A 20,946-nucleotide genomic window follows, 5' to 3' on the forward strand; every position below is an offset into this window, starting at 1 on the left:
AGAGGGGATAGCGGCTCCTCCTCCATCCCGGCCTGACAGTTCTTGTCACATAATCGGCACTGTCTGGTAGCAGCATACAATGAGTCACTGTGACTCATTGTAATGCCGATGGTTTTGGGCCAATACACTGCGGTGGGCCTATTTTCAATGGGGGGCCTGGAGCTGCAGCTCCATCCGCCCCATTGTTAATCCGGCCCTGTGTACAGTGCTCACCCTGCAATAGCCCCATAGACTCTGCTTACATTAGTAGCGGAGCTGTAACAAGAGCTGCGCGGCAGGTGCTGGTGGCTGCTTCCCTGATGGTACCCTTTTACAGCTTGTGCAGTGCCTAGAGACATGCGGTGCATCAAGCATTGCATGTTGCTACTCTTCGCACACATAACAGAATTTACTAATGCCATATGCTTGCTAAAATCCAAAAGAACAGCTCTCCTGGCAATAGCTGTATTTTGCAATAGAAGGACTACAGGCATCATTACTAGAGATGAGTGGGTTCGGTTCCTCGGGATCCGAACCCCCCCAAACTTCAACTATTTTACACGGGTCCGATGCAGCCTCGGATCTTCCCGCCTTGCTCGGTTAACGAGAAAGCGCCCGAACGTCATCATCCCGCTATCGGATTCTTGCAAGATTCATATTCTATATAAGGAGCCGCGCGTCGCCGCCATTTTCACTCGTGCATTGGAGATTGAACGGAGAGGACGTGGCAGCGTTCTCTCCCTGAAAAGCTCTGTAATATGTGCTCAGTGTGCTGCAAATAATCTGTGCTCAGTGTGCTGAAAATATCTACGTTCTCTGCCTGAAAACGCTCCATATCTGTGCTCAGTGTGCTGAAAATATCTACGTTCTCTGCCTGAAAACGCTCCATATCTGTGCTCAGTGTGCAGCAAATATCTGATCAGTGTGCTGCATTGTGGGGACTGGGGACCACCAGTATATAATAATTATAGTAGTACAGTAGGCCATTGCTGTATCTTGCAGCTCTGTGTCACTGCAAGTATCCATTCCATATCTGTGCGGCATTTTTGTGAGCAGTATATATAGTATTACAGTGCAGCATTTTGGTGACTAACAGTACATAGTTGTACAGTAGGCCATTGCTGTATCTTGCAGCTCTGTGTCACTGCAAGTATCTATTCCATATCTGTGCTGCATTTTTGAGAGCAGTGTATATAGTATTACAGTGCAGCATTTTGGTGACCAACAATATATAAGCACATGAGGGAAGAGGGCCCTGCTCGTGAGAGCTTACAATTTAAAGGGGAGGGGTAGACAGACATGGGTGACACAGATAGGGTACATAGAGAACGTGGAACAGAGGGTTAGGAATCAGGATGAGATTTGGCTGGGTTTGGTGAAGAAGTGGACCCCCAGAAGGCACAAGTCAATACTTAATATTGCAACATTTTACTGGGCTATGCAGGAGAAAATTAAAAATAGGGGGGGGGGAAATCGATAACTTCTACCGCTTTCAAAAAGGTCAATGGAAGCTGAAATAATGGACCCTCATGGAAGCCAGATACAGTATACTAAACAGTACTTAGCAGAGTTAGGAATTAGTGCTGATGAAATACAGTAACATTTTGTAATAATATTTCAGAAACTGCATGGCTGGTCTCTTGCACTCTTTTGCTCTAATATACCACCTGCAAATGTACAAAGACTGAGGGATTCAATAGTGATTTAATTTATCATAAAAACTGTGAACATCATTGATACCTACAGTAAGTGTTCATGTCTTCTAAGAGTTTACATTATGGCACATTATGGACACCAGAGGTCTGTAAATGTCTTTGTGTTTTGTTAGGGTAGATGTTCCCAGATACTGATAATACTGCTCAAATAAGTACTTACATTCCTCATACATTACACTGAAGGAGCAACAGGTCTGTGTTGAGGCTTTTGCTTATCTTTAACATTACAGTAAAGTGTAATGTATAGAAGGTTGGGTATGAAATCTTGGCAGTCACAATAACAACATTCAGGATGCTGACAGCGGTATCCCAATGGTTATAATCATGATGGAACCCAGTAAGTATTTTATACCTTCCCCAATCTTTAACCCACCCTTCCCAAAACCAAACTCTAGCAATCCCTTCTTGCAACCTAACCCTAACCTCCCCCACCCCTGTAGTCTACCCCTTACCCTCCCCCTACTTCCTAACCCTACCCCAGTACTAACCATCTGCATCCATCAGGATTATCAGCACCGCAATGTACTGCCGAGTGACAGTGGAGGAAAACACGCTCTAAGCAAGACTTCCTCCATTACAAATGTATTCTCTCATCCTACTGTGCTGCCCTTTCCCTCTCTAAACAATCATACTTTTATAACCTCATCTCCTCCCAGCCATCAAACCCCTGGTGGCTCTTTGCCACTGTAAACTCCCTGCTCTGCCAGCCCCAGCCTCAAGTGTCTTTTCTAATTACCCCACCCCCGCACTTCCTCTACCAGTAGGTGTCCTCCAAGGTAGTGTTCTTGGTCTTCTCCTTTTCTCTTTCTACACATCCTCTTTTCGCGAGCTCATTATCTCTTTTGACTTACAATATCATCTCTACACTGATAATACTCAAATCTACCTTTCCTCCTCTGACCTCTCCCACATTCTCCTTACTTTTATCTCCAATTGTCTCTCTGCTATCCCTTCCTGGATGCCTCAGCACTTTCTTAAAACTTAACATGTCTAAGTCTGAGCTAAATATCTTCCCTTCCTCCCACATAACCTCACCTCCTACAATTTCACTATCTATTGATGGCACTACTATCTCTAGCCCCCAAGTGTGCTGTCTTGGAGTAATCTTTGACTCCTCCCTCTCCTTTAAACCACACATTCAGCCCCTCTCACAAACCTGCCATTTCAATTTCATAAACATTTCCAGGATCAGACCCTTTAACACCCAGGATGCTACTAAAACAATCATCCACTCACTGGTTTCTCCAGATTAGATTTCTGTAATCTCCTTTCTGGCCTCCCTGGCACACAGCTCTATCCACTCCAATCTATCCTCAATGTAGCTGTCCATCTCATCAAACATACTACATCCACCTCCCCTCCCTTACAAGCCCTTCACTTGCTCTCCTTACCCTTCAGAATCCAATTCAAGCTTCTCACACTCATCTTAAAAGCCCCCACCCACTCTTCTCCCTCTTACATCGTTGACCTCATTTCTCTACACTCCCACTGATCCTCTTTGCTTTGCTAATGCAGACCGACTCTCCTGCCTACGGATTACCTCCTCCCAGTCCTACCTACAAGATTTTGCACGTGCTGCTCCCTATCTCTGGAATTCTCTCTCTCTCTATCTGACTCTCCACCTCTCTACAAAACTTCAAACGGGCTCTCAAGACGTACATCTTCACCAAACCCAGCCACCTGTCCTCCTAATCCTCTTGTCCATGCTGATGGTCTACATCTTCTGTGCACCCTGGTCTGTTAGCTCTACACCTTCTAGATTGTAAGATCACAAGAGCAGGGCATTTTTCCCTCATGTGCCTTTCTTTCTCTTACTTACACTATCTTATACTCAATACTCCCTTTGATGGGCACCTAACCCCTGGTTGTTTTGTATATACCTAATTCTTGTCCTGTATTGTCTCAAACTGTAAGTGATTTTCTTGTTTTCCTCATTTGTTTAAATACTCTGCAATAGGTGCTGTGGATCCCTTGTGGCACCATATAAATAAAAGATAATAATCATAATAATAATTATTATTATTACTACCGCCGGGATTCTGACTGCAGGTATTCTGACTGGCAGGATCCTCACAACATCCCACATAGAATAGATGCTATAATATATAGATGCTGTAATATATTGCAGTTTGTAATCACTGTAATCTTTCCCTGCAGGTCACATTAAGGGAGACCTTTTGATTGACATCAGTACTGGATCCTTTATTCATCATCTCTATACAGCCAGTGAATATTTCAAACAGATCCTTGTGCTGAAGTGCTCGGAGCCATGTATTATGGAGCTGAACAAATGGATTAACACACGTACCGGAGCATTTGATTGGTCTCATGTAATGGCATATATTAAATGTCTAGAAGGAAACAGGTACAGTAATTTAGCATCATCTATCATGAGTAATCCCAGTGTCAGTACACAGGGTTGGACTGGCCCAGAGGGGTGTAAGGGAAACCATCGGTGGTCCCCACTTCCCGGAGGCCCACCTCTTCCTATACTGATCAGGTTCCATGCTGCATACTTGATTTATACATAATACATAGCTATCTTTATACTGCAGTTGACTAAAGTATATTTTTTACATTGCATTGGTGTTATTAATCTGGTACATTGCATGAGCTATCAGTATTTACTATATATACCTATCAAGGGGCCCAGTCTATGCACTCGCTAATGATTATCCAAACCTCAGTAGAGACTGGCCACTTCCCTACACATGGGCCCTTACCACTGCATTCCCCCGGTGGGCCAATCATAACCCAGCCCGACACTGTCAGTACACAGTAAACTATTCCAAATGCTCTACATGCCAAAAATAAAGCATGGAGTTCTTACTAGGCCTCATTTAGTCTGGGCTGAAAAAAATCTCCTTTGTGCACTGCTTGCCATGGTCTGCTGGTACATGCAGTTCAGCAGAATTAGCTAATATTACTAAACACCTTACTGTTTGATTCTTTTATTAAATCAACTTGCCCAGTTTCAATTTCATTCATCACTTAAATGTATATGGATTCTTCTTTCCTGTAGTAGTGCTATAGGTAAAACACAAATAAAAACCGCTTTGTGAAGGACATGAACTTGCTCCTCAGAGTATAAACATGAAATAATCATACATAGCATTGTACCACATGATCAACAGAGCATAGTTATGTATGCTTCATTATGGTAATCCATGAGTTTGGCTTCAGTATGGGAAACCATTCTATTGGCTGTTTGTTCTTGACATCTAGTGGTCAGTGAATGTATAGATTATTAGGTCTTCTTTTACAGGTAAGAGTCAGCATTCTGCATCAATGGAAACCAGTATATGAGGAAAGGATATAATCTGCACAGAACTTAAATGTCTGTTTCACTATTTATTTTTGTTTCCAATAAACTCATTATCTAGAGAAATCTAAACTGCCCTGAACATCTGGGATCTGAGTCAATCTGAGCCTGGGCTCAGATTTGACTGGCTGCCTCGGATCCCACGTAGGTAATACTATAGACTAGAGATGTGTGCTGACCACCCGTGTTTTGGTTTTGGTGTTTGATCTGTATATTCTTCATGTTTTGAATCTGAAACATAGAAAGTGACGGTAGATAAGAAGCACTTGGCTGCAACGGAAAATTTGCTACAAATGTGCAAAAGAAAGTGTTTGTGAAAATGAGGCAGCAGAGAAGAGGTTAATAGTCTAAAATGTAAGTTTTTATGAAGTGTTTGAATCAGTCTCATTTAAGCAGGCTGTGGTTCAGAGCAGGGCCATTACTATGGTGGTGTGGATGGTGCTCAGCACACAGTGCATTTGCCCTGTGGGCACATTGTCTGCATCTAATCACAATCGCCCACTTATTTGTGTGCTGCTGCTCTCTGTAATGTATAATGAGTCTGGCCTTCTCTGCCAGACTCATCACTGCTAATATTCATTAGAGTGGGCAGTGCTGAGCAGCCTCTACAATGTGTGCCCCATCCTCATCTCCTGCAGTGGCTGGGAGTGAGGGAATCACTGGCTCTACTGGTGCCCCATCAATAAAGGGTTACAATAATAATCAGCACAGCTGATCAACATTTGCTGCAGTGTGTATTGTGGAATTGGGGACTTTGTATAGTCTTAGCAGCTATGATGATGGGAGAGACATGACCTGTATTGATACCACCTTCAAGCACTAGATCCTGGCCACTTTCCTCTCCCCTCTGTTGCCCTGGACATGCGGTGCCCTGTGGGGAGCGCCGCCTTGCTGCCCAGTCTGCAGTGAGGGGAGAGCAGACTCTGATACACGGATTCTGAAATCTCACCAAACCGCCGGCCTGAGGATTGCAGGGATAAGGCTAGAGGCCATAGCGGACATAGCCAGGAATTGCAGCAGCTTCAGCCTGAGCATCAGTGAGATCATCCAGCTGAACATGGGGAGGAACAGGTGCTGTTTCACCCAGGGGAGAACCTCATTTTCATCCCTGTATTACCTTGTCTCCCCTGTATTACACTGTCACCCTTGTATTACACTGTCACCCCTGTTTTACAATCCCATAAACTATAGTGGTAGGATAACTGTCTCCCAACAAAATTAACCATAGTGTGACAGTGTGTGCATGTGGTAGTAAATACAGATTATAAATTCCATGGGGCAGGTACTGCTGTGAATTACCAAATAGTCTTTGTTACGTGTTGTGTAATATGTGTTCCCTATATAAATAACTGGTAATAATAAACAAATAAATAAATACTACCCCTGTATTAAATTGTCATATCTGTATTACACTGTCACCCCTATATTGAATTATCACCCACGTATTAAACTGACACCCCTCTATAATACACAGTCACCACAGTATTACACTATATTCCACATATTAAACTGTTTTGATACTCCTGTATTATACTGTCATCACTAGAGTACACTATCTCCCATGTTCCACTGCCACCCATATGTTACACCGTTGCCTCTATATTATATTATAACCCCTGTGTTACCATCTCTCCCCTATTCCTTTTCAGTGGATATTGGTTTTCATTTCTCTCTATATATAGTAACAGATATAGGATATTATGAGCGACCACTGATGTAATTTGTAAACACACGGAGACTATGCTTTAAAAGTATAAACCTGTCAATGCATGACAAGGATGGACTGCATAAGTTTTTCACTGAGTAAAATTACAAAAGTTTTTGTATAAAATACAATACAACAAATAACATATGCAGTTAGAAGTGACACATTTTAAAACAAGACTTAAAAGGACATATTTGGAGCTGTTACCAGACACAATCCCTGTACTGTCTAGCGCAAACATATTGGCCAATATCCCTCGCTACCAGCGTGGAATTAATGATGCTCCAAGAGGTGATCGTGGGCCTCTGAAGTTGATGCCTAGTGGGAACACAGAAGCTGTGGAATAAATTTCTGGGCACTGTTGGAGGTCTTAACCACGTTGTGTCCATGATGCTGCATTCAGACACCTGGCTTAACTCTGGAGCCATATTGCCTCCTTAGGGAATACCAGACACTGGGCCCTGCTGGCTGATCTCTCCTGGGGGCTGATGGCTCCCCATTCCTGATGGCTATAATGTAACATTGCATCTTAACCACAGAAGAGAGGCAGCCTAATGGAGAGTAATTCAAATTCTTAGTTCAGCTTATGTCCCTTCCACATCTGCTACCTCTTGCACAAGCCCTTGCTGCCACTGCTACCAGAGGTTACAGTAGGTACCAGCCATTTTGCTACATACCTGCACAGGAATGCAGCTGGAGTACACAGAGTGCACTACTGTGACCATATACTTTCCCTATTGCGGCACCATGTATATTCCTGCCATTCTTTTTTATTGTCATGCAGGTCCTCTGCCACCCTTCATCTGGCACAGCCTCCATTTCCACTCACCTCCTTTTTGCAGATAGTGGTTTTGTATTGTTGTATGGTTGTTGACCTTATATTCCCCTACACTGTTGGAGAAGCGCGTTGCAGATGGAGCAGTAACTCAATCTATAACTCTAAGAGTCCTGTCTTCATCATATTGTTACTCTCTGAACTTTTAAGCAATGTAATACCTCAGGATTACTGTTTGTATATGTAATGTGAGTGCCACGCATGGCACCTGCTACCTCACTTACATCTTCAACATGTAATTGACCGAGTCTCTTTTCACAAGTGTGGCCCTCCTACATTAGCTAACTCTCTACACCTCTTTGTGCTTTTATAAGTGTAAATTACATTCTTTGCTGAAAAACTCAAGTTGACATTTAATAAAAAATTCTGGTCCAATGTGCTGTAACTAACATTGCATGTAATGAGTGATTAAAAGTAACAGCCTTTGTTGCAATGTAATTTTCTGCTTCTTTTATGTAAATGTAATTTTGTTTTCTTTAGACCAGCACTGAATTTCATCATGTTGGTTTATTTATTTAAATATTTATTTAAATAATTGAAATAAATATTATTAATCTGTGTTTTTAAATAGATGTTCTTCTAACTAATGTTACGCACATGTAACTAATGTTACATAGAGAACATCTAATGCAAGAAAAATAGTTTTCTTTATAGTACATTAAGAATAAACTCAATTCTACTTGGTAAATCAGAAAAATAATATTTCGCACACATTTTTTTTTAAAGTTAGGACTACATGCCATCAATGATTAAAAACCTCAAAATTAACTTTTTGTATTTTTATAAAATCAGGTAAATGCCAACTTTCCCTTTACAATAGCGATAGTCCTACATAATATTGTGTTTCTATAAATAGTTAAATGATGTACAGATGGAGCCACGCTAACCATGGCTCCATAAGTGCCTGGGCGCGCCCTCCCGGGAGCGTTTATCACCAAGCTTCTCCATCCGTGTGTCCAGGATGGAGCCGCACTCCTATTTGAGTGAATGGGGTGCGTCTCCATCTGGGGCACGTGCTCATCCGTGATGGAGATGCGCCTCACTCACTAGAATGGGAGAGCATCTATTTGCACTCCAGGCGGGGCTAGGTGGATGGATTGCCTAGTCACACCAGGAGTGCACGCCTGCGATGGATCTGCCCTGGATGAGTGCAGCTACATCTTTACCATAAATTTCCAGTTAAGTTTATGCTTAATATTTATCAAATATTTATCAAAATAGGCATATATTTTTATAACTACAAGGTTGAGTCAGATTATTATGACCACCACCTAATAGCCAGAATAACTGCTGTGTGCAGCACGGACAGCAGCTAGATGGCTGGAAGTGACTCTATAAGGTACTGGTAGGTTGGCACAGGTATCTGGAGCCATGCTGATTGCAGTGCATCCCACAGCTGCTGGAGGGTGCGTGGCAGAGGAGCCCTTTTTGCAACTCAGATAATTCGCCCCTTTTTACCCATCACAGCAATGAGTGATACTGTACAGTATGTGGACAGATGGCTAATCGCACACCTTATATACCCACCAAGCCAACACATGACATGACTTACTTTATGGTCTAAGCACTGCCGACATCAAATGTAGTAGATGGTCATAATAATGTGATGTGAACATGTAATATCACATAATATAACGGTTACACAAAGAATATACATTATACTCTGTGCAGTATAACAATAAACATTTAACAAAACAATAAACATTAAACAAAACTCAATATTTCTTCGCAAATGAAATAAATACATTTTGCCACACAATTTGCATGGTTCTGCCAAAGTACACAACACTAAATCTGAACTTATGTTGTAAATGTCCTCTCTCCAAGGAAAAACACAATAATCCTGTAAAACTAGACAACCTTTTCTTTTCAATTATTGTACAGTAAGAAAGTTGTTATTACCAGGGCTTAAAGTAGTCCTGGAGAGGTGGGGGAACACACCTCGCCCGCGACCCCTCCTGCTTAGTGCATTTTGGAGAAAGGGGTGTGGCCTCAGAAGGAAGTGGCATGGTCACACAATAGTACCACCAATTCAAAATAATGCCTCACAGTAGCACAATCTTATTCCCATTGCCCATTTCACATACTAATGCCCTTTACACACACAATCCCTATCTCACTCCCTGCTTCACTCACCCCCTCCCCATCTCACCCTCTGCACATCTCACTCCCTCCCCATCTCACCCACTGCTTCTCTCACTCACTCCCCATCACACTCCCTGCTTCTCTCACTCCCTCCCCATCTCACCTCCTGCTCCTCTCACTCCCTCCCCATCTCACCCCTGCTTCAGTGGCCGTGGCCTGGAGCATCAGGTACTGGCTGCAGTAAAACAATGGCAGCAGCTGCCAGACAGCACTGGCTCACGGACTGCCAGCTAATGAGAAGCTACCACTTTTCAGCTTCTCATTGCCTGGCGGTTTGCGAGCCGTGATTGGACAGATTTTGTAAAAGCCGCCCCTTCTTTTGATTGGTGCTGCAGCCAGTCTGCGAGCTGGGATTGGCTGGTGCCCACTGCCACCTTTACAATGGAGCAGGGGCCTGATGCTTTGGCCGGGCAGAGCTGGAACTGGTTCCGCCTGCAATTAGAGGTGACAGAACACAGTTCCGCCCCGTTCTGGCCTACTTTAACCACTGGTTATTACTGATACTTAAAATGTTTTCAATGCAGGGTTTGTGATCCCCTTTAACTGTTGGGTACTTCACTAGTACACAGGTGGAACTGTGAACTGAGATTCAACATTTTGGGTATTCGCAGTTGTAACAGCAGATTGATGAATATTTGCGCGTTCATCAGTAGTTGAGTTTTGAACTTGACCATTTTCAGCATCAGTAATGTGTTTTAATTTGCATGTATTAAGAAAAGCACTTTTACCAGTGTTTTCATATACTGTAATTTCACAACAAATTCCTTGGCAGGAACCACACATCTTGCTCCACATATTCATAGTAACATACAGTAGTAACATAGTTAATGAGGTTGAAAAAAAGACAAAAATGTCCATCGAGTTCAACCTGTATTAAAATTCTTAAACTAATCCAGTGGTTCTCAAACTGTGTGCCTCGGCACCCTGGGGTGCCTCAGGACACTTTCAGGGGTGCCTTGGATTGGTGGTCCAGGACCAATTCAAATTTTTTATGGTCAATGTAATAGGCAAAACCTGGTGGCTGACAATCAAAATATATGTGGAGAAACAGAAACAAATCTTGTCCCTTACCACATAACTAAACCTAATGATGATATATAAACACAATTTACTTATTTTAATCTCTTTCTAAATTTCTAAATAAGAAACTTTTGGCCTAGGGGTGATGTGAAAAAAAAATCTGATACCCTAGGGTGCCATGATTCAAAAAAGTTTAACAACCACTGCACTAATCTGTATGTAACTATAGTTTAACTATAATGAGTAGTAAGAGAACACTTTTCTGTCAAACGAAAAGTGACAGGTGACCACGCCTAGTCTCCACCCACACCCTGCCCACATCACCTCACATAACCCCCCCCCCCCGAGACTCCATGTTTTACGCCCATTTTTAATATAAATTGAATATAAATTGCATAATTTGATATAATTTGATATACTTTTTTAATTAGTCATAGGGTGATCACAAAAGTCTTTTACAAGACATGTGTCTTATCAGACAAAACATGTCTTGTAATAGACTTTTGTGAATGCCCTATGACTAAGGGCGATCACAAAAGTCTCTTACAAGACATGTGTTTTGTCAGATAAGACACATAGGTTTGAAAAAAAGCCACACAGTATGTCACACAGCATTGCTATTCAAAAAAAATGGATGAAAAAAAAGGTATTACACAGTGTTAAATACTGGTAGTTATTGTGGCATTGATAAATATTATAAGGCTAATATAGGGCAGTTTAAAAGATCAGAAAATAAAAAATGGCTTCAAGATCAAGATGCCTATATGTTGCATAAGCCGGCGCGAAAAACCTATAAAAGGAACATGATTTGCGTATCGGATATTAATCAGCAATGGCAATGCGATTTGGTCTCGCTCATAGACCTTGGTGAAGTACAATGATGGTTTTAAATACATATTAACCATTATCGATATTTTCAGTAATAGAGCGTGGGCCTTCAGGTCTAACAACCAAGAATGCTACAACAGTTTCTAATGCTTTTGAATATTTCAGCAGAACTGTGTGCCAAAGAAATTGCAAACTGACCGTGGTAAAGAGTTTCTAAACAAGATCCTAAAAAAAGTATTAGAAAGATACGGTATACAGCATTTTGTGACCAATAATGATGTGAAAGCAGCTGTTATAGAATGCTTCAATAGTACTTTAAAAACATGTATGTGGTGCTATTTCACAGCTCAGAATACTCACATATATATAGATGTTTTACAAAATTTCATATACAGTTATAATAACACGTACCATAGAACAATTAATTGTATGTCGTGCGAAGTGACGCCATCTAACAGAATTTTCAAGATGACATACAGTGAATACTTTAGAACTAAGAAAACTGATACGATAAGCCGTTGGTGATCATGTATGTATTTCCAAATATAAGGATATATTTCAGAAAGGATTTAAATAGAATTTTTCTGAGGAGATATTTGTAATACATGGCGTGATTACTAAAGGTCTTAAGCCGCTTTACATGCTGATGGACCTCTACGGCGAAGATATCACCGGTAGTTTTTACCCCTAAGAGCTTCAAATTGTGCCAAAAAAATATAATAAAATTTACAAAGTGGAAAAGATTTAAAAAAATAAAATGGTCAGTGGCTGGAAATACGCATTAGTCAAGTGGCGCGGGTATCCGGCTAAATTTAACAGCTGGGTCAACACATCAGAGATAAAAGATATTAAAAAGCGGCTCTCTTAAACAAGGTGAGTAATGGATGACAAATCGTTCTACATAACCTTGCCGAGTAATGCCTCTGCAGAAACATTTCCGCTAAATAGGGTTTCTAACTACACAACAAAACTGTCAAAGGTGATAGACTTAACCGGTGAGTGGGAAGTCGCCAGTGGTGCAAGTAGAAAAAATGTCTTACGGGTACTGTGTGCGCGCGCCTTCGGCGCGCGTGCAAAAATGGGTGTGGCCAAATGTCACATAGGGCGTGGCCAATGAAAATGGGGGCGTGATACACATATGGGAGGAGGGGCAGATACACGTATGACCCCAATAGTGCCAGATACACGTTGCCCCACAGTGCCAGATATACATTGCCCCACAGTGCCAGATATACATTTCCCCCACAGTGCTAGATAGAAAATGCCCCCACAGTGCCGGATTTACAATGCCCCACTGTGCCAGATTTACAATGCCCCACTGTGCCAGATATGCATTGCCCCCACAGTGCTAGATATACATTGCCCCCACAGTGCTAGACATACATTGCCTCACTGCTCCGCCTCCTCCTAACGTGCGCGGCTCAAGCAGCCTCAGCAGCCATCCCCACTCTGCGCCCACTGCTGCGGGAGAGTGATGACATCACAATCACGCTCCCTGCACACTGGGAAGGGGAGGAGCAGCAGCGGCAGTAGCAGTACCCGGCTGGCCACAGCAACTGGTGAGCACTGCGCACATCAATGCTGTGAGTGGCGGCCCGGCGGAGTGGGTACGGCGTACCCACGGCTAAACTCTTAAGGGTATGCCGTACCCGCCCATACCCGCCCACTTGCAGCACTGGAAGTCGCTCTTACAGAAATACAATACACGCATACTTGGAATACATTGGATTTACAAGATTGTATACTGCAAATATCATGGGGTGGCACAGCGGATCAGCCAGTGGCGAGGGTCATGAGTTTGTGCATAAAACCTGGTTTTTATGAAACAATCGATGCACTACTGAACGTAATCAACGCTGAAATTGAGCAACAGAAACTGGATGTTGGATTAAGACTAATGTATGATCCATTTGAACGTGTTGTAACATGTGACAGTAAGCAGTTGTATCAAATCCACGCTGGTTCTAACCTGACACGGATACTGGGTTTACAGCCTAAAACTAAGATTTTTAAACCATGTGCCGACATCAAAGGGGGTCAATATACGTTGTATGTGCACACAGACATTATCGAACACCAGAGAGTCAAGGACAGTTATGTACCACTGTTGTGCTCAGTTAAAATTAAGGGCCGTAACAATGAGATAGTCACAATTCGATATGAGAAGCCCGACTATGTGCCTTTGTGCAAAGTGCATTTTGACATGATAACCATAGAGATAAAGAATGATCAGAACAAGATTATTTCATTTAAGCTTGGGAAAGCGATCAAGAAACTACACTTGACGGTGCAAAACTGATTTTTTATTAAATTGACAGAATGATTGTCATTAAAAACTATTGTGATCCGGTATTGTACGCGCAATATTATAAAGCACAAGCCAGTAATGGTTTACCGGGATTTCACGGCAGTGCATACATGTATGGCTGTGGTTTAAGTGGTATTTTTCGTAGCCTGTTCAGAACAGCAGTGCCTCTTTTCCGGAGAGGACTAGAATTGGCTAAACCACACGTGAAAAGTGCAGCATGTAATATCGCAAAAGACGTCATCGGACAAGCCACAGTGGCCGCAATGAATAAATTACACGCAACGAATCCAGCAAAACAAGATGGTTCTGGTTTAATATATACAAGAAAAGGTTTGGCTAAAAGAAAATGGAAGCGGTCGACAACACTTCCGCCTTGGTGTATGCCCCTTTTAAACAAAAAACGGAGACGTCAAAACTTAAATAAGAAAAGAAAATTGAGCAAAGGGTTGGTGATATTTTTTAACCATGTCTTTCATACACAAGGGGGTTAATTAACTAAGATGGGAGTTCTATTTAAGATGGTATGTTGCCCATAGCAACCAATCAAATTCCAGGTATTAACTTCTAGAAAATGCTATATAAATGAGAAGTATAATCTGATTGGTTGCTATAGGCAACAACCCATCTTAAATAGAACTCCCATATTAGTAAATTAACCCCAATGAGTCCGTTGAATGCGCAAAATCAGAGCTGGATCTTTTTGATGTACCACCAATGCAAACTAGCTTGGAGAAAAGTCTATACGTCGAAGTTCAACCTTTAGCAGCGATATCAGAGACAGCACCGCTGGAATTTTATATAGCGGCCAGTGGTGAACACTACTACGAGCTGAACAACACTCTGCTGTATGTGACGTGTAAGATCGTACGTACCGACAACAATCCGATACCCCAAGGGGCACGGGTAGACCTTATTAATTATCCCATAGCGACTTTGTTCAGTCAGGTGGATGTTTCTTTTGGCGACCGGCTCATATCTCAATCCAACAATCTTTACGCCTATCGAGCATACATTGAGACCATATTGAATTACAGCTCTGATGCTTTATCCACAAAGCACACAACAGGCTTATTTTACAAAGATGTGGCTGGAGAACATAACTCCAGGGCTCAGGATGGGGAAAATACCGGCTTTATAAAACGCGCAAGAGCAACGGTGCAGAGTCGCACATTTGAATTACTGGGGCCTCTGCACTGTGACCTTTTTCATCAACATAAACTAATCTTAAATGCTGTTGATTTAAAAATAAAACTTACCAGAAACAAAGACACATTCTGCTTAATGTCAGTGGAGGCAGACGTTTTTAAAATACAGATCGTCTCAGCTTCGCTGTTTGTGAAAAGAGTTCAGGTCTCGCCGGCCATTCGGATTGGACATGCACAGGCCTTGCTAAATGGCAATGCAAAATACGTGATTGATCGTGTAGGGGTGAAAAACTTCAGGCAGTAGAGTGTTTAATTTAGAAAATGTGTTTTTAGGTCAAGTGCCAAAAACAGTCATAGCTGTGTTTGTAGACAGGAACAGGAACCTATGATCAGAACTCATTACGTTTTAAACATTAAAACGTAAATTTTGCATCTCTCTACCTGGACGGCTACCCGTACCTGGCCAAGCCGTTTCAACCAGACTTTGGACATGGTAATGCGGTGCGTGAGTACATGTCGCTCATACAGATTACAAATAAGCAGAAATCAGATTCTGGTATACTGATTGACTGTGAAGAGTACCTCAACGGTTACATGCTTTTCGCTTTCGATCTGTCACCTGAACAGGAATGTGTGGAACACCTATTGTTAATAACAGGCAATTTACGTGCAGAATTCCGCTTTTCAGAAGCGTTCGACCGGACAGTCTATGTAATAATATACGCTTTATTTGATTATATCATTAAGATTAATCAAAGGCGAGATGTGTTGTATGATTATCTATAAATGAAATCATTTATTTTTATGTTTTTCGCATATTTTTACAACCGCCATTACACTGTTCAAAAATGAACACATTACAGATAAATCGCATTCTGTATGCAATGCCAAACATGCGACATGTTTTTAAAGGAACCTATCCATGTGACATGTTACCGGACTGTAAACTGACACAATACCCTTGCACATTTGTAATCAATACTAATACTAGCGAACAACCTAGTGAACACTGGTTGGCTGTTTATTTTAATGAGTATGGCATTTGTTATTTTTTTTATTCTTATGGCCTCTCCCCAGACAGTTCCATTTCTTTACATTTTTAAATATGAGTTAACATAATGGCCCTCATTCCAAGTTGATCGCTCGCTTGCTGCTTTTAGCAGCAGTGCAAACGCTAAGCCACCGCGTTGCTAGACCTTGTGTGAAACTGCATCGGCTTTTGTGAAAGTACGTCGCGCATGCGCACTGTGCCCCATATGCATAAGTGCCGCGTTTTTACCTAATTGCTGCACTGTGAACGAATGCAGCTAGCGATCAACTCGGAATAAGGGCCCATGTACTATTATTACAAAACAAATATCAACTATGCGTTTACACAATTTAGTATTACTACAATACAAACATTATGGAACAAAATATTCACACAAATTCTAATATATAAATAAATAAATAAATCAATATAAAATAGTTATATGCTATAGAGTTAACCACTGTGATTCCTGAAACAGACCTAAAGCTCTTTTCCTAGGTAGTAACTAGCCATGTGGTGTTGTTAGGCCGGGGGAATTAAAAACCTGTATATGTCTTTTTTAAGGGTTTGTAGTGGTGCTGGTTCTGTGACAGTGCCATCAGATCTGGCGTGTATCTCTGCTTTTAAACAGTCTAGTTGTAGTCTATTTGCGACATTAACAACTACAGTGGATGGTATATTTAATTCAGACAGCACGCATAAGTTCATGCCAACCATTTGGTGCATTACGACTCGACACGCTATGGTTTTGCGTAATGCTTCTTATTAAATCCAGCATGTTGGATCCTAGTACAGCATGACCTTTATACAGAAATTCGCCTTCAGTATTACAGCTTGTAATGTGTTTAGAACATGTCATTTTACTCAATTATATTTCACAGTTTTTCTTATACCGTGCATTAACACCGCACAATTTTTCATTATAAACATCAGCAGCATCATCCGCTTGTGCATCGTTAATTGACTCATCAGCAGCATTTGTACCGCGCAATAAAAGAGTTAAAGTTGACATTTCTCTATCAGACTGTTTACTCAACACCTGATATCTCTGTAATGCAATGTGTATCGTTTTGCCTTTTCATTTTCTGATAAATTGTTATTCTGTAGTTTGTTGACAATCTCTGCATCTAGACCTTGTGTGGCTGTTTTACATATGTCATTGCTGCTCGGTTTGTTGTGTAAATGATCTATCTGCTGTTGAGGCACCAGATAAATTTTTTCAGCATATTCTATCAGCAAATAGTCAGAAGTACTGTTATTAACGGAATAGCAAAACCAAGCAGCGAACCAATATATCCACTGGATTGCTTCACCAAGCGCTTCTTTTTACCAATAGCGTATTTCTTATTACAAAGCGATTTTATAAGGGCACACTTCTTTTTATGGTACTTCAACTGTCGTTGTGACAATGGTATTTTACCTTTAAGCGTGTTGAGGGCTATTTCACAAATGGCTGTCACCAAATCATTTGAAGCATTGGATAAAATAGCATTTCTTTGGGTCGGTTTCGCCTTTATTAGCGTCTTTAAAAGCACCCCATTATGATGTAACCGGGCTGACATGTTCACAGTTGATAGGCCAATGATAAATGACTAAAATTTGTACAATTATAGCTTTTTAGAAGAGCACTTTTTAATGACATAAGCGACCGGCTCATCAGGTGGGAATAAACCGCTTCGTAAACGGTACTCATCTAGCATATTTGTTCTTAAATCAACCAGTAAGTAGCCATAAGGTCTAGCCGTTGCATTTTCAAAACCATCTAAAAAGAAATGACTATTGTTCGGATACATTTGTCTAGCCAGTGTTGACACCTGCAATTATTCCTGTGGGTTTTTGAACAGTACCATATATTTTGTGCTTAAATATATCGTCCTGCTCTTTTTACCTTGGTTAAATACATTTTGTACAAGGTACATGATACTGAGATTTCTATGATGTACATACTTTGTGAACGCTTTCTCAATCTCAGAATTACTACTAGCCGATTCCATCAGATCTTCAACAACCGCTTAATTAATCCTATCAGGGGGAAAAAGTTGGTCATCACTAAAAGTCTCAGGCAGCCCCTCTATAAAACGCATACCTGGGAAATCGCGTAGCAGCTGGTCATACATAGACTGCCAACAGCCAAAAAACCAAACAATATTATCAGGCACGTGCTACAGGTGTGTTGTGGCATTTTGCAGCAGCATTTTCAAAAAATAACTTTTCCCTGAATTGGAGGGGCGTGCTAAAATACATAAGAAGGGGTGTTGCAACCGGATGTCCATCTTAATACCCAAACGGAAGTGTTGTGAAGTTATCTGTAAGTTTCCATTTAGTATAAATGCACTTTTGCATTTTCTGCAGCGTGCACGTCTCAATTTGACAGTACTTTTTAAACAAACTATACCGGGTTGGCAGATCACAATTTTTTTCTGATCTTCACCATCAGGGTTTAAAGGATAATCTAAGACCAGGTCTTTCAGACGGTCAAAGTTAACGTGTTGCGCATTATCAACATTGTGCATTATACCTTTAACTTTTAAACTAGTCTTTCCATTGTTTAGGTGATAGCCATATGATTTGGGGCCTGATGAGACAAACTCGGTTATGTGTGTCCCCGTTGGCAATTCGCTAGTCAGCACTCCTAGATAATCACCCAATGGCAGATTCCAATCTTTGGGCCTGCTGACAAAAATCAGAGTCTCTATCATGGTAAAGACAACGTTCTTGTAATGTATCCGATAGAGTGTACAATTCAATACAGGCATATACCATTGTCATAGCGGCAAAGAAAATATTAATATTTAAGGCAAGGAGTAATGGTCTTTAGCATATTTCCAATCCACCATAACTGTATCATCATCATCTATAAAGTCTAAAACAGACACATCATTGTGCGGTAAAAATGCGTATTCAAAAAGCTTGTCGGGGTCAGACACCAATCAGGAAGCTATCAAGCATGGCCTGAATAGCCTTGTGTACAGACCGAATGCCCTCAGCAAAAGATGTAACCCTGTTCAAATTGACAAAACGATAATGATGATGGAATTCTATCACTCTGAAATTTGGGGGTTAATGTTCAAAGCTATCAATGGGTTCTAAAAAAACAGGGTGTGGATCCTCGTTATTACCGGGGGTGACTCAGCCCTATGTGCAGCACCATGTATGGGTGAGTTGGCATGATCAATAATGCCGTGCTGTACTGGTGAAGATGCTGGTGCGATATTATCTGGCACTGTTGGCATGTGGGCTGATGTAATATTATCTGGAACTGTTGGCGCTTGATTTGGTATGATATGATCTGTTTGTGTTGGCTCATGCTCTATACCTATCACTGACCCCAACACTAGGCCATCATTTCAGTCACTAGCAATGTTGCTTAACTGCTGTCTCAGAAAATCACGTTTTCTGAATTTAAATAACATAGCTATTGATCGTTTTACTTTTGATAACCTGTATGAATCTTTACATGACAATTTCCACATTACAGCATTTTTTATTTGATTTGCTTGTTTACAGAATGGAAATACACGTTTCATACCCTGGCACAGCATTTCTAGTCATTTCAGTTCTTCAGCAAAGTGATGTATATTTTCCTTTACAAATGCCCATCTTTTGTCTGAGTGTTCTCTAATGTTAGCTGTGGCATCAATTTACGGAGTAATACATTTTTCAAAAACATGTGATGGCCTTTTACCACTAAGCATCTTTATGAGTGCAGACATTTATTTTGTTATCTGCTCCATGAACGTGACATCTTTCCAAAGTCTACCCATCAAAGCATAGTACTGTATTTCTGCTACTTTGTCTGAGTTTTGCTGTCTGTTCGCTACATCAGATGTTGTTGCAGCAACAGGCATAACAATGTCAGTTGCTGCAACAACATCGGCTGTCTTCTTCTGTTATTGCAGAACCAAGCTCTGCAGACCCGGCATAACCCCGGTTGTTCAGTGATTCTGAATTATTTTGTATACTATGTGTATAAAGGGTTTCTTGCTGTGTATCTGTTATAGATATATGGCTAGCCTTTGTGTCAGATATTATTATAATATCAGTTCGTCTCATCGGCATAACCTTGTTATAATTAGTTTTTTTTCTTGAGATTCTCCAAGATATCTTTGCAGGTACTGTAATATTAACACTAGTACCGCCAGCATGTTCATTTTGCTGCATGTCTGGAATTGTGATAATGTCATGGCTTGTACTGTCACTTAGGTTATGTGTACTGTGTATTTCAGCAATGTTGTCTTCATGTATCAAAGACAGGGGCTGCCGCTTAGCTGGAATGTCAACTGAATAGGGGAGTTTTCTTTTCAGACATTTAACATTCTGCTTAGTATTTAGATCATGACCCCACCGTGTTGTGCATGGCATACCTCTTTTGTTTGTTTGGTTTGGAATTACAATATGCATAATTCATAATCAATGGTTCAGCATCTTTTAGGCGGTGATGTGCGTTCAGTGGTGTTGAGCAGCAAAAATTGGCTACATCATCATCGATAGTCTGTGGTGGTGTAGTCCCGCCGGTGATTGATCGGACTGCAGCCTGAGTCTCTGTCATTATAGCATGTTCATAACAACCATCTACATTGACATCTGTAACAATAATAATGATATAAATTAGCTATTCAACAGTATGATTTATATCTTGCGCTCTGGAAAAAACTAATTGCTTTAGACAAGCGATCATATAACATCATTTTATTAACGTACCTTGTATAAGACATGGTTGTGACTGTTCTGCCGTGTAGATTTGCAATAGCATCAAATTTAAGACATCCGATAAGAGACTCTGTATGGTCCCACATCTGTTTGGACTTGTCGGATTATCTATTGACCACAAACAAGAATAATTACTATCTTTTAAAAAAAGATAAAAACATTTTTCTGGACATTATGTTTAACTGCAGTACTTACAGCTGCTCT

At 41.0% G+C, this 20,946-nt stretch overlaps 1 protein-coding gene across 1 annotated transcript in view; it reads left to right on the forward strand.

The window, feature by feature from the left end:
- Nucleotides 1-20,946, forward strand: part of LOC134965352 (nicotinamide N-methyltransferase-like) — a 47,327-nt gene that overhangs the window by 4,699 nt on the left and 21,682 nt on the right. The window contains exon 2 of the mRNA XM_063941821.1: nucleotides 3,852-4,059. Coding sequence (XP_063797891.1) covers nucleotides 3,852-4,059 — 208 coding nt within the window. The remainder of the gene's footprint in view (nucleotides 1-3,851; nucleotides 4,060-20,946) is intronic.

This window comes from Pseudophryne corroboree, chromosome 10 (genome assembly GCF_028390025.1).
Source record: "Pseudophryne corroboree isolate aPseCor3 chromosome 10, aPseCor3.hap2, whole genome shotgun sequence".
In the NCBI taxonomy this organism is placed as follows: Eukaryota; Metazoa; Chordata; class Amphibia; order Anura; family Myobatrachidae; genus Pseudophryne; species Pseudophryne corroboree.